The sequence below is a fragment of the Pagrus pagrus genome (assembly GCF_965226575.1).
Source record: "Pagrus pagrus genome assembly, chromosome: 18".
NCBI classification, from domain to species: domain Eukaryota; kingdom Metazoa; phylum Chordata; class Actinopteri; order Spariformes; family Sparidae; genus Pagrus; species Pagrus pagrus.
Window position 1 is genome coordinate 16,321,926 of NC_140202.1, and position 15,795 is coordinate 16,337,720.

General features: G+C 43.4%; 1 protein-coding gene across 6 annotated transcripts in view; it reads left to right on the forward strand.

Annotated features, from left to right (window-relative positions):
- The window catches only part of esrrb (estrogen-related receptor beta), a 47,589-nt gene that overhangs the window by 19,840 nt on the left and 11,954 nt on the right, over positions 1–15,795 (forward strand). For 4 of the 6 annotated variants that reach the window (XM_084380711.1, XM_084380713.1, XM_084380716.1 and 1 more), the window contains 3 exons: positions 4,143–4,268; positions 10,594–10,704; positions 11,199–11,360. In XM_084380711.1, the coding sequence (XP_084236837.1) occupies positions 4,143–4,268; positions 10,594–10,704; positions 11,199–11,360 (399 nt within the window). The remainder of the gene's footprint in view (positions 1–4,142; positions 4,269–10,593; positions 10,705–11,198; positions 11,361–15,795) is intronic. The other 2 variants (XM_084380714.1, XM_084380712.1) reach the window with 1 other exon arrangement.

Here is a 15,795-nt window from a genome sequence, read left to right on the forward strand (position 1 = left end):
CGCTGGAGGAAAATGGAAGCAGTAAATAGCGGGATGTAGAGCCCTTGAAAGAATGAGAGGGTGCCGTTGATGAGAACTGATTAATTAAAGGAATAACGAGGCAGTCAAGGGTGGAGTGTGAGACGGCCCTCTCTAATGAGAGGAAAACAAAGGAGCTGTCTTTTCCAGCGCTTTATCACATTGTTCTATAGCACTTAGGGCAAACAACATGCTAAGTTAATGTTAACCATGTACATGACAGTTTCTTTATCACCTTGTGCTCACCTTGCGTATTATCTTGTGATACAGCAGCTAATTCTCGATAGGAAATTTGTAGTTGTTTTTAAATGTAATAGTTTATAATCTTTAAATGTAGTTGTCTTTAAGATATTTTGACAAAAATTCAGACATTTATTCACTGAGTACCACACCATCTTCGGTTCACTTCCCACTCTGACCCCCTCTTCTTCAGCTGATGCCCTTACCTTTTCAACAAAAGCGGATGGAAAATCCATCTTCTGTCACCTATTCATCCAGTGAAAAGCCCCTTGAACTCCTACGTGGAGATAGTTACATTAGTCAAGGCCAGGCCCGAATTAATGTCAACCTGGATCTCCATCCATCCCAGAAATACCCCTGTTCTCATTGCTTCCTAATCACCCCCCCATTCCTGCACCTCACGTGCCCCACCAATCAAAAACATAAATCTCTTATTGAACCGTGTTTTCTTCCCATTTTGAACCCAAGTGTAAAATTGCTTGAAAACCAACTGAACTCAGTGCCCCCCTTTTATATGAAGTAATAGACCTTGACAGTAAGCCTGTAAAAGTCAGTTTAGATTTTGATGAGAAATACCTGCCATTTTACTGTAATTTACTTACAAGACCTGACTTTCCCCTCTGTGCCCTGGCATGGGTCCTGAAAAGCCATAAAATAGATTGAGACAGATACTTATCAAGAGAAGAAGGAGGGAAATCTTTTTCTTCTCCCTTCACTCTGTAATGTTATTGGTAACCATACCATAACCTCTCTAAAGACAGATAAACCCGAGCATGGCCCGCGGGTTAAAGGGGTTCCCGCCAGCATGCTTCATCTCTGAAAGTGTAAGTGGCCGTACTATTACTCTACAGGCCAGGATTTCCAGGCATCATTTCTGAATGACAAGCTTACTGTAAAATATTTAATAGATGCGCCCTTTTGAGTCAATGTTGAATCTACCGTTACTAGAATCAACTTACGTGACACTTTGTTTAATAGTGTTCAGGGTAAAGTAATGGTGCCTTTACTTACTTAATGTTGTTTTGTCCAACAATATAATTTAGACACATAAAGACATTAATCATCTTAAAGTTATAGTGCCTCTTCTTTTCAAAGTAAAACGGCTTAAAGCATAAACATGAATTCAACAATTGCAAGTTTGTTCAAAACACAATCTAGTTACCAAAAATTAAGATTAATCCGATTATAGAAATGTTCCACTAGCAGGCCAATAATTTATCAGGATAATAAATATCGTGCATCCCTAATTTTTCAAAAACTATAAATTAAGTGTTTGATATGATAATGACTGAACAAAAGACCTAAAATCAATTTGGGAGCAAGTTCCAATATTGTGTTTTAATTTTTCGATGCTGGAGCTTTTGTTCACACTTGTATGACGGATTGTGCCTTCAATATTAGGTCCTCTCTAATGAGTCCTGTTTTGAATAGGGACTTATTATATTTATACTGATGCTAAAACCCCTTCCTCTCCTAAATATAAACCAAATGTAGGGATGAAGAATTAGTTAATCCGCCCCTCTCTCCGCATTGAGCTGAGAGAAGCCCCCTCTGACAGAACATCAGACGCACAGAGGGCTTGACAGGACAGGTGGACAGGGCAGTGTGTGAGCGTGTGTTTGTTTTTGTTTCTGGGGTGTGTGATCAAAGGGCTAACTCTCTTAGTTAGCCACCAGGTGTGGTTTGTGCACGTGTCCCCTCAGAAAGGAGAGGGAGGGGAGGAGGAGAAAAATACCCCTATAAACAAAGCGTCCTCGGGGACACACAGGGTCAACTGTGGCGGGTTGCGCCGTGCAAGCAAACCTGCAACAGAGCGTGCACATGTGGGAATATGTTGTGTTTTTGTAAGGATATAATGAAGTGAACAAAGATTTGATCAGATTTTTTAATGTATTTAGTATTTTACATCCCTGAAATTTGCTGATTGGTTAGTGTATAATGGGAACGCAAACCAAAAAGACCTCTATGAATTGATTCCAGCGCAGCGTGGCACTGATTGCCTCCTCCCAGCATATGGGAAATGGATAGGATTATTATGGTCTGTTTCTGCTATGACAACAGAGAAAACAGACAGAGGGAAAGACAATCAGAGCTCATCAGCCGCTTTCCTCACACCTTTATTTACCCCAATCCCAAAGAGATGAGGAAAATTAGCATAATGATTTCTAACCCAGATATAAGGAGGAATTTCTAATTATTTATAACATCTTGGGACCCTCCACTTGATCTGTCCAATAATGTTAACATAATTGCATAAGTTGTCAAAGGATGTTGGAGGGCTAGTGGAGGAACGCCAGTGGAATATTACACAGCTTTCTGTTTCTCTGTACAGAAATGTGCAAGAGTGAGGGTCAGCGCTGTGGAGCAGCTACAGGATGTTGGGATGCAATCCTAATGTGTCTGTTAAAATACATCATCTGTTAAAGGCGGTTCTGCGCAGTATGTGTGTACGTAGTAGTTTCAACAAAGAGCATTTGCTGATATATTGCGTACTTACATGTATTTTAGTGGATGAGGGAAAAATATTGAGGTAATTCTAATGATTAAATTCTTTTTACTACTCTCCATTTTATTTCACTGTACTGACATACTATAACATAAACCCGAGGTTAAAAGAAAAGTTTAGAAAAATATCAATGTCAAAAGCTTTAAAGCTGAAAGCCCGCTCAAAACGAGCATGATTCAAATTCCTAGGCTGCAGTGACCATTATATTGAAACCCTTTATTGAAAACCCCCGGAATACAGTAAAATGTAGGGAATCAGACAGAAGCGGAGGAATTGCCTCACATATCCTGCCCTTTCTTTTGCTAATGCTAGAGTAGAGCAGAACCGGCTCTTTTATTGTGCAGCAGTGAAACTCTTTTTCATTGCTCCGTCCTGGAATCAGACGCTGCGGCTGAATAATGCATAAGGCCTCTTGCCTGTACACTATGTAAATAGTCAACAATGGCAACAGTGGTAACAACAGGTTTGGGTCTGCGGGAGTATTATGTAAAGTGGTCAGGGGCAGCATGTCTGGCTCTCTAGCCTGCTATTGAGGCAGTGGCAGGCCCCTCTGAGCACAGGGGGACACGGCCTGCGCCCGGGGCCCGGAGGGGACACGCGCAGAATTAATGAGGCCAATTTAGTGTTGGACCAGGGTGGCGTCTACCGATGGTTCCTCAAGGACTACTGTAGCTTTACCTCCACCCCACACCCTCACTCTTTACCTCTTACCCCAGCCTCTCCTCCTGCCGTGGCCCCTAGTGCTGGAAGGTTCTGTTTCTCGCGGGGGAACACCTGAACCACCTGCACACTACAGAAATGGATTCTATAGGAATCCATGTGATTAACAAGTGCCCATGCCTGGATGGCAAAAGATGATTTATTATAGACCATCTGATAGCACAGAGTACACACTGTATCAGAGGCAGCACCCAATTTACCATTCGTTTCTCTTTAGGGCCTGTGACATGCTTCCACCTAGGGCTCAATATATGGCCACGATACACAATATACTGTATATGTATGTCATGTTTTGAAATCTCTTCAAAAGCACTTTGAAAACGCTAGGACTGGGTGACAACATCAAATATCACAACCTTTTTTTCCCAAATACCTGCAGATATTGTAGGGCCAGAATAATGGTAGTCTGGTAAGTTCAGAAAATGTGATCTCTTTACTGTACTGCAGCCTTTAAAACCAGGAAAAGACGACACTTATGTTACACCACAATATAATGATATCCAAAATCAAAGATGATAAATAGTCTCATATCACAATAACAGATACTTCCTCCTCATATTCTACCCAATATTTGAATATCTCCACAAACATTTTGTTTTGAATTATAATGAATCTGGTTTGGTCATTGATAACCTGCTCTCATTCTTCTTCTCCTCAGGTAACATAGAATACAGCTGTCCCGCCACAAACGAGTGCGAGATCACAAAACGGAGACGCAAATCATGTCAGGCTTGTCGCTTCATGAAATGCCTCAAAGTGGGGATGCTCAAAGAAGGTAAGAAGAGTAAGAGAATTTTTTTATTATTCTTACACCCTCAGAATCACACACTGTACGTATTTTTTGTTTAAAACTTTCATATAACATTCTAAAAATAAAGAAAGTGCCATTGATCTGATAGAAAATTATTATAGCATCACACACTGGTTCTCATACTGAAGTCCCAGACTGCTTCAGTATTTTTCATCTACCAGCCCAGAGTAAGAGATGCTTACAGTCCAACTGGTCGGCCCTAGACAACAGTTCCCAGCCCCCCTGTCCTCCCCCTCGCTACACAGCAGTAAATAATGTGCAGTTGAGCTGGGGACAGAAATATGCTGAATAGGTTGATCCTGCCGTCTGAGTAATAGAAATGTAACAGTATTCCGCCTGGAAAGGCTCAGGCCAGGTCCCTGAGCACACACTCGGCACAGTCTCAGCTCTCCCCGGCATATTGATCCACTAAATGTTTTCCGAACATCTCAGCTCTCTTCCTGTGGATGGTTTTTTTTAAAGTCACGCCAGCAGGGAATTCAGTGACAATTAAACATGCTTCCGATGGATTTGTCTGGCCGGGTTTCTACCCCCCTCCCTTTGGCCACTGACTCAGCCCCCTGAGACCCAGAGGCTTGGCTGCTCTTCCGGGGGGAGACACCTATCCCTTCTCCCTTTACCCCATTGCATTAGTGGATGCGTTCTCACCTGCCGCTCTCTTTCTCACTTGTTGGTTGCTCCAGACAAAATGAATAATGAAAGATATGTGGCTTGGGGGTGAAGTGGCGGTGTTATATTTATTCAAGCCTCCTCTGGGAGCAGCTCAGGGACTCTGAGGAAACGTGTTTTCCTCAAGTGCTGATGAGTATGGGTCAGGTAGCACTTGTGTTGTGCAAAGTATGATTGTCCCTTATGGTTATACAGTGGTATAAATACTCTGCCAGGAAGAAGCTCTGATAAATGGAATTCTTTGAAAACTTCCACTTTTAGGTCCTTCGTCAAACTCTGTACAATAAATATATATAGCCACCATTATTCCTCCCACTATTCATTGGATAGTGGGATTTATGGATGCATATATATCCAGTTGCCACCTGAAGCCAGAGTCATAGCCCGTATGGATCTCCACACAGTAACAGAATCCCCTGGACTGCATGCAGCCAGATAAAACCTCAGTGCCAGAAAGACAGAGTAATCGCATTACTATCTGATGAAAAATTTATGCCAATATATCATCTTGGAGAATAAGAGACTACAAAAATATGTAGCTGTGGCTATAAATGAATGACCAGTGTCAGGTCAGGAGTAGAAAGAGTGTAAAACTCAAATATGCAGACTTTGGCTAAGCCTGAGGTTCTAATGCACACTTTTGTGTGTTCAGCACATTCCCAGAATAAGAATGACCCTTCTTTTTACTCAGCGGCTGTCGTCACCACACCGCAACTATTGTCACCGCCTTATTGAAGTCTTGCGTTTCATAGATCTCTCTCAAATAACTTACATCTGTCACCGTCAAGATTATTCAGCATTCGTCATGATTAACTGAGAGACAGGAAGTGCATTTATAGCGTAAGCTCTTCCTTGTGGTCCGGCACTTTAAAGTGTCACCAAGACGAAATGGAAAGAGAGACACATGGTCTGTGTCCACTGTAAGCTCTATGAAGCCGTCGGCTCAACGCCATGCTGGTGTAGAGATGGCCACCGCTCATGTGACTGAGGCTGCCACTTACTTTCATTACCGCAGAAAGGTCACATTGTGTCTCAATGGAAAATCACCTAATTATAACTTTACAGCTCCTACAAAGTACAGTGCTGCCCCCCAATGAATCAGAAGATTAAATCCGTCTCTGTCTCTGAAACAATAACAATATTAGGCATCTTCTGAGGAAATTAGAGGTAGATATTTATACTCTGAATACTAAAATTCACAGGATATCAGTACTGAGCAGGCACAAAAGCTGCAGTCTGACCATTCGTCTCAGGAAAATGGTCTTTGGAGATCAGCAGTCTGATTACAGGAGACCTGCCTAAACCCCGTGTTGAGTCGCTGTACTTTCCGTTGACTGTATAAAGGAGGAAGTGATCAATAGAAGAATCAAATGTCAGGGGCAACAGGTTTTTCCTCTGATCAATGAAAACGGATCAGAGCTTAGAGCAGGAGAGAAGACAAGATACTATTGAGAGATTACATTGACATCATTCAGTGGCAGTCTCTCTCTCTATCTACACGGACTTCCTATCCCGCTCGCTCGGTGACCCGCAGATTCCCGCAGAAGAATGCTTTTCATCTGTTGAAATGACAAAAATGTTTTGATGTACACATCAGCAGCATTGAATGACAAAGACGATAGTTTTTTGTTCCATTGTCCTTGCTGTGTAACAGTGCATTGTGTAAAAGTAGAAAGTGTCTCGTCTTATTGTAAGAGAACAGCGCTAAGGTCACCAACGTTTGCTGAACAAAGGAGCAAAGTATGTCTGCGCTGATATACAATACACCGCTCGTTGTTCAGCAGACTGGCATGCAAAGAACAACCACATCCCACAATAGCCCCCGTCATTGTCACATAGAGAACATACACATAAACCACACTTCATTCATATGCATGACCCCTGAAATACCAGACATGTAAATGTCTGGCAGGCCGTCCATGTCAGTAGGACGTATACAGTCTGCTTCAAAGATGCAGAATTGGCAGTAGTAAAGTCAAACATTACAAATTCTGTCATTTAGTCAGTCTGAAGTTTAGTTTCAGTACCATTTGGTCTCTAACTAACGATTATTGTCATTGTCGATTAATCTGTCCATTATTTTCTCAATTTATCTATTAGTTGTTTGGTCTTAAAATAGTTTACTTTTAAAAAAAAGTAGCGTCAAAGAGTGTTTCTCAAAGCTCAAGATGACATCCTCAAATGTCTCGTTTTGTCCACAACCCCAAAATATTCAGTTTACTGTGCTTGAAAAGTAAAGAAACAGAAAAAAATCTCCTATTAAGAAGATTTTCTTAAGAAATACTCAAACCGATTGATCTATTATCAAAATGGTTGCTAATTTATTTGATCGTAATCAACCAATCGTAAAAGAATGTCAGCTCACAAGGAATAGTGTAGCTAACCTGTAAATGTGACGAGGGTGTCAGCATGGCAGCTCCTGGGGTCAGCATACGTGTGGGGGGCGATGCGTGACAATTTTTCCGCTACCCTCGCTCATCACCATTTGCGATTAAAAATGCTGCAACACACTTACAAGTATGCAAAGCTGGCAACAGGGGCCCTTTGAAATAGTGCTGACGGCAGTTTAGCGGGGCGGCTTCCTTGAAAGGCAAGGTTCACCATGCCTTGCCATGTGGCCTTCTGATTTTCCCAGCTAAAATAGGGTCCGCCTAAGCCCCCCTTGGCATTGCCAACCATCCCAGACATCCTGACACTTTCCCCAGGGAGAGACACCCAGAACAGGTGAGAGACTCAAAATAAGGGCCCCAACCATGGCCGGCCACACAAAGTGAGTGAAGACAGGCCCTTTTGTAGGAGTGTGCTCTGAAGGGGATTATTATTGTTTTTGGAGAGAAAGAAGAGCCCTAGGTCAGCTGGCCCCAGCCCCCACCCTGAGGCCCTGCGCTAATCCGTGCACAAATGCCAGCCGCCTTGGCCAAAAGCCCTCTCCCCCTGCACCCTGCTTTGAAGAGATGATACCCGAGCTCACCCGCTGCTACCCTCGCTGCACTGTGTAGTGAGCCATAAAACAGCGAGATGACTTTGGATGAGGTGGTACTCAACTCTCTTCACACATTTATAACACACCTACTGTTTACTTTGGAGGCAGCACAACAGAGCGATCAGAGTCAGACCACTTAAAGCTTCGGGTGCCACCAAAGGGACATTTGAACCTCACAAAGGCCCCTATAAAGTCCTGGCCACGGTGCCCGACAGGCAGCATGAGTGAATGAATCCGTCTAGCTGCTCTTAATCACTCTCTCTTCCTCTCTGCCTGTATCTGGACAGTAAAATGAGACAGGTTAGTGCCAAGCTTTAATTCCTGTCAGCATCTGTTAATTATGGCCAGGACTGTTCTAATTAAAAGAGGCACCCATCTTACCTTCGTCGCTGGCTTTACACTGGCTGACACAGCCACATGACTCAACCGGCAGAGACGCAGCCACCTGGCAGCGGCCGAGCTCATAGGGAGAGCCGGAAGAAACCGTAGAAAGGGGTGACATCACGTTTGACAATGAGAGGAATTTTCCATCCCTACAGTAGAAACGCTACCATCTGAGCCGAAGTGGAAGAAAGTTTTTAAGTAGACGTGTATGAAGACTATTCTCAAGACGCCTTCACAGAAAAAAAATATTTCTTTTTATGTTGCTCATAAAAATGAAATTGTCATGGTGTGTGCGTGCGTGCGTGTGTGTAAAGCAGAGGTAGTTGCCGTCAGATGATTCCCTGGTGCTTGCTGGGAAGGATGAGGCTCTGTTGGGAATTGGGGGTAATTAGGTTAGTGGGTTGTCAGTGTCAGGAAATTGAAAGACAATCCTAATCAGATTTGTGTTTCTAGGGAATCAAATCATTTATATAAGTAGAAGAAATCTCTATTCTACATTTACATGATGATACAGTTTACTGGACCCTTCCTCCTCAGATGTGAGGGATAAGGGGCTTCAGCCATGTCAGATAAGAGGTGAAAATCAGGCATATTATATTTTGCATAAATCCCCTGTTGAATTCCTCTTTGTTAAATGAAGGCCACCGCTTCTACCTTACATCATCTGATTTTGCTCTCGCCCCTCTCCGTTCACCGAGCGACCTCCAATCACCGCGCATGGGACACATCCAAACTCATCCCCTCCAAGAGCACTCGCTGATGGGCAAATTGTATTAGGCTCATTTGCAGTGGCCACACAATGCCCAGGTTTGACACCGTCCTCCCTGTTATAAAGTGATGAAATCATCAAGGAAGTGCTCTGGCTGCGGGTGTCGTTCGCCCAGAGGACGCGGGCGGCTGACAAATTAACTCCTCCTCCACCGCAAGCATTTCATTGAGCCTTTTCTCATCCGCCCTTTAATATTAAATTTGTTTGGTGGGGGTTACATTATGCATATAAGTTAAATTGAAGGGATTCTCCCTCTTGACAGGATTAAGATATCAGGGATATTTAGGCTGTACGGTCGCAGTGACATGCCCGGACAAATATGAGGAATGCAGGATATAAATGTTTGCATACAATTGCATTAAATAACCAAATACCTGCCTGCTGGTATCAAATAAATAGAACACCGTAGATGAAATATTTTAACTATGTTGAAAATTAATAGAATAGAAAAGACATCCAAATGGAAACATTCTTATCAAATAATGAGATAATAAATAACTTATGTTATGATGAGGCCGGCTTGACATTTACAGTATCAGTGTGCAACCTGGCCCCCTAGCTGTGGCTGGGGGTGATAAGGCCTCAGTGCTACTCCAGTGAAAGAGGGGTGAAATAAGGGTCTTTTATGGGAAAGCAATACCTAGTTATCTATCTGCAGTATGACAGCGGATGTTTTGTACAGTGTGTGCGGGACTGTTGTCTCCGCTTGTTCTTTTTCTCGATACCGAAGAGCACACACCTGAGCTCACACACACAAGCAAAGAGGCATGTAGCTGGCAGCTAATTAGTATGCAGTCTGCCTCAACCCCAAAAGCTAAATAATTAGAGGGCCAGTCTGTGAGATCATTGACCCCGCGTTAAATATTCATATGTTTAGACCTGCTCTGGGCTCAGCTGTGTCACAGTAGACCAGCCAGGCATGGACCACATATGGGAAGGCAGCCGTGCCTCTGACACATCCGCACACACACACACACACACACACACACACACACACACACACACACACAGGAGTGCATGCTCACACACTCGTATGCCACTCTGCAGACTTTTTAAAATGCTTACATATAGAGCTGCAACTAATGATTATTTTCATTATCAATTAATCCAGATTATTTTCATGATTAACGGTACATTGTCAAAAAAAATTGTGAAAATTGGATATCATAATTTCACAGAGATCAAAGTGACATCTTTAAATTGTTTCTTTTATCCAACCATCAGTCTATAACCCAAACACATTCACTATCATAAATGACCAAAAAGCAGCAAATCCTCACATTTACACTCAAACGACCACTTTCACACATGATCTTATACAGAGTATGTTATTTCTGATCATCGCCCCACATTTCTAGTGTAATGGATTGAGGATTTATTGCGTGTATCTTTTTTGAGTTTGTTATTTTCATGTATTTGATATCCCTTAAAATCTGGTCTAGAAAAAATACCCTTCTTCATCTCATGTCCCCTCCTGTCGTTTTTTAACCCAGGGGTTCGTCTGGACCGCGTGCGAGGGGGCAGACAGAAGTACAAGCGGAGGTTGGATGCAGAAAACAACCCGTACCTGGGCTTGACGCTCCCCCCTCCCACCAAAAAGCCTCGTGAGTACTGCTCCATCACTAACCCATTGTCTCGCTCCTCTGCCAACATGCAGGTGAAACTGGTAAAACTGCATCTCCCATGTTGGAACTGTTGACAGTTCACTGGTCAGGTATATAGGTCAGCTATTGTTCTGGTCTGTGCTGAAATATGGGTCTGATAAGTCTATGAGCAGATGACCAATAGTAAACGACGACAGAGTGCTAGAGGACACTCACATTCTCAGATATACATTTCACTCCACTCACATGCATTCTGTAGGGACAAGAGCTTTCAGTGCCTCTGTTTCACTCATACAAATTCAAGCTCCATCCATTAATTTGCATAATGGGACGAGAAAGAAAGCGAGACCACCCCTCTACCATGTGTTACAATTTCACCGATGTTTATCAGCGCCGGTGCATCTTTGTGCCTCGCCGAGCGTTGCAGTGTTACGACCTTTGACCTCTGCTTCGCTTTGACACCACCTCACCCCTCCTTCCTCCTCTATCCTCAGTCACAAAGATAGTGTCTCACCTGTTGGTGGCGGAGCCGGAGAAGATCTATGCCATGCCTGACCCCACCATGCCGGAGAGTGACATCAAGGCTCTGACCACGTTGTGCGACCTGGCTGACCGCGAGCTGGTGGTCATCATCGGCTGGGCCAAACACATCCCAGGTATAAAACAAATTATTTTTGCTTCCTTTCTCCTTTTTTTTTTTAAAGGCATTTTTCTCCTGTCCACACACTCGCGCACACAAACGTAGATAATTAATGACAGCAGCTCATCCAGCCTCGGGGTGTGTGCAGGATGGAGGGGGTGCAAAATGGACAAAGCTCTGCAAGGAACAAATCAATAGAGTGCATCTAAAACCCCGGCATTGAATGGAGAGGGGGACACTGAGCCGATGCCAATGTATGTTGTAATCACCAGGGAGATTTAGAACAAAGTTGGGACCCTGCCCAATCCAACAAGACATCATATCGCACACAGACAACCACATATATGCACACACGAATGCACACAAGCACACATACATTGAATTATTGATGGGCATAATCATGTTTCTTCCGCGCCCCATAGGCATTCTGATAGACGAGGTGTTAGGTTATAAGAGGCTGTTGAATTAAGGATACAGCACCTCACGTCAGCAGAGATTTTGCTTCCTTCAAGAGTTTTCCTTCTGATTTTGACAGAGAACACATTGTTTAGCCGCTCTTTTTTTTGCAACCGAAGCAGATTCTCCTTGATCTTGAGCGTGACCCCCATAACTCTATAACATTACAGTGCTGTAGGCATGGAGGGGGGGAAACAAACTAAATGAATGTGTCCCTCAGCGGCACCTCCATAACCTCTTCTTCTCATCAGCATAACTTGGACAGGCACGGAGCTGTCAGCATGCAGGAAATGTGCGACATCACTACAGCACTGACGAACTCTCACAGTCTGCCTCTCTCATACACACATACATGGATACAAGTACAGGCTTTGCGTCAAATCAGTTAATCAGAAGATACAGTCCTGGCCTAATTCATAGATTCAGAAGGTTCATTTATTTTCCGTGACGTGGACTCCACCTGACCTCGGCCAGGTGCATTTTGTTCTGAAAAGGTATTAGAGTACTTCTCAGAAGGAGGGGTATTAATCAGGTACAGATCTGATAGTAAGGAGATTAGAGATGGATATGCTCTCAGCCCCTGGCCTCAGCCCCGGCCCCTTACGCGTCTAAACTGTTTGGATCACTCCCCACAGGCCCTGCGTGGTCAGCACACTGAGAGTTTAACAAGGAGCTTAGTCAGGACTGGATCACAACTGACCCGATAACACACTCTCATCGTTGTGACCCAAAAATTACACCGGCGTCGCGGACGCACGCGGTAAAAAAAAAGCGTCAACATTCCCGTGCTGGCTGCTGGAGGCATCGCTCACTGAGACGCACATGTGTACAGATACAGCAGAAAGAGTCTGTCATCTTTTTTTATCTTTTACTGTGGAAAAATACAGAATACTTCACAGGTCATCTGAGGCCACTGAGTAAGCTGGAGCAGGTGTTGTTAATACAGGAGTCCACACACTAACCCCATGAATCATACTCGTCATCATCATCACACCATTTTGTTGTAGGTTTTAACTTTGTATCCTGGAGTGCATCATCACTTTAATATCTGCACACTCCAGCTCGGATTTTGTGTGTCATCGTGTTGAACCCCTGTTAATCAGATTATACTAACACGTATTGTACAGTGGATAGATTCATAATGTTAATGGGATTTGCCCCCACAGATTGCGGCAGAGGACTTTCGTCATTCCAAATGTGTCGATAATGATCATTTAACCCAAAACCTGAGGCAGTAAGCCATGTCAGTCTGATCCAACTGTGACAAGTACCTGGAACTGAATGAATGCGATAAAAATGTGCTGCACCTGCGAGACGGTAGACTTTAAGTAGATTATTCAGATCTGTCTCTGTAGATACTATTCACACTTGTGCTTTTGTTGTATATTTGGTCATTTTTGAATTGTTGTAAAATCTTTTCTAAGCCCAGGCCTATTTTAATCTTTTTAGGCCTGCGCAATATACTGACATTATATCATTACGTGATACGAGGCAATATCGTTATGTTGTGATACGTCTTTTCCTGGTTTTAAAGGGCTGCATTCAAGTAAAGTGATGTAGTTTTCTCAACTTACCAGATGGTTTTACTTGTTCTAACACTCATTCCATCCACATTACTGATGATTATTTATCAAAATGAAACTACCAATAATCACCCTTTTATTTACATTCCTTTTGTTTTTTTGTCAGAAATATCCTGAATATTTCATTTTGAGGAGATTTCAAAATATCCAGATATATATATCGTGTATCACTCTTTAACCTAAAAATACCGCAGTATTATTTTAAGACCATATCGCCCAGCCCTAGATTAAAAAGAAAATTTGACAGGATAAAGACTTCCACTTCAGCTGACTGCTTGGTCTGTGTCCGTCCCTTTGGTGGTGTCTGTATTAGGACAGTGGGTGTCCTCTGGCCATGAAATGGCTGCATAATTGAGTTGTACATGGCTGAACCTGATCAGAGACGGTTCACTGGTTGAGCGAGACTCCATGCACTAACACTCCGTGCAACAACGGTACCCCAGGGCAGCCTACCATGCTCGGCTCCTACAATATTTCTCCCTCCATCCGCTGCGGGACAAGAAAGGAACAGGGGGAAAAAAAACTGCTGATTGCATTCTGATAGATTTTTGCAGCCTTAGGCAATGGAATTAAAAAGATTAACAGTTCATTATGAAGTAGACCACATTGATTAGGCCATTGACAGATGGGCCAATAACCGAAGTCCAAATGTAACAATTTAAGTGTCACGAAAATTGGCACTTACCTTCTCCCAATTGATTTTTAATTTCCCCTATTCTCAGCTAACATTTGAAAACGCGTTTCAAAAGTGGCATAATGTGGAGTCGAGTGGCCCTATTGAGTTTTAATTGGAGGGCGATTGGAGGATATCAAAGCCCTGTCATTAGTGTAGATGGTATCTTTGCCTTACAGGGTCCAATGTCAACTTTGTCATCCCGGCTCTATTTAGCACACCATGAAAGTTCGGTTTGCACACATGAAGTGCTTTTCGGATTTTACAGCGTTTTTTTAGATGAAATAAAAATCAATCAGATCAGGTGAACTTGTTACCTGAGTTTAATGAGGAAGATATTGAAGGCTGGTGTCACATATCAAAAGCCTTTTCACAGGTTTGAATTGTCAAACTGCAGCCTTGCCCTCACTCTGAATCTGCCTTTGATTAATTGATAATCACTGCGGAGCTTTCGGACACTAGTGTCACGGCTCCAAATAGCACGTGAAGCAGAGTCAAACGCGGCTGTTGCCTGCGGGGGGGTAGGGTCATTAGGAGCAGTGTTAGGGGGATGCTGACAGATGGCTTGTTGCTCCTAAGGTGCTAACAACCTTTGACACACATAGCAGTCCACTGTCCACCTCTCTGGCCCCCTTCCATCCCGTTAAAAGCTGCATTTCGCTCAGTCCAACAGGTTTAGGGAGGAACTAAGTTTACCGACAGCTTCAGTACACTCAAACCTGTTTACCACCTTGACATCACTGACGTCTTCAGGATAACAGCGTAACCCCATGGCCTCATGCCACCCCACATCCTTTCCCACCCGCGGTGGGAATGTCATGTGCTCGTATGTAAAAAAGGCCATGCATGCTGCTTATACAAGAGGTGCTCGTTGTTTGGTGTTTGTCAGCTCCCATCCCAGCTTCCCGGGCCTGAATGTTTTCAGCTGGGAATTCTCAGAAGGCTAAAGGGCCAAGCAAACATTGACTCTCTGCTGCTGCTGCTGCTGCATCTGCTTTACCCCTACACAATAAAACATATTTCTGCTCTGGCATGTCAACCCCAGAATGTAAAATATTTAAACAGCATTCAGAGGTTGTGTTTTCGCCTTAAATTAATTTAGATTTTTTAAGATGACTTTAGAAAAAAGATAAACATCCTCCTTGTGTGTGATTGCATCTTAACGTGTTAAATTCAGACCAGATTAATCTGATGAAATGATCTTGTTTGCATTGTTCTATTCATTACTGGTGTTTTGGGAATATTCATCATCTGTGCTTTATTGGATTCCAGCTCATCAGCTCCGCGTTTGACAGACAACCGCCTGGCGTGTTGGTTGTTAGCATGGAGGCGGCGATGTTAAAAAGAGATCGCGCCTCTTGTATGTTGTCGTGTTTGTGTCAGCTCAGCCCTCCACCATAATCACCCACCCACCCACCCATCAGCCCACCCTCCTCCAGCCCCCTCCGGGCTCCTGTTTTCTCTTTGCCATTAAATTGTGAAATCTACTTACTGTGTTGCCAGCCTGATCCCACTCAAGCTGCGTAATCTCCTTGTAATAGAGTGTGAATACTGCCCGGCAATAAATCAGCACCTCATCAGTGCACTTTATTAAATATAGACACCAACAGACAGCTCTTAGTATATTCAATTTACCCTCTGACGTAGGCTTCAACACAGGAGATAAAGATAGATTGAGCAATCAGGTGGATGCTGAGGCCTGAACCCCAGGCAGGAGAGCGGGAGGAAGGCGGAAAAGC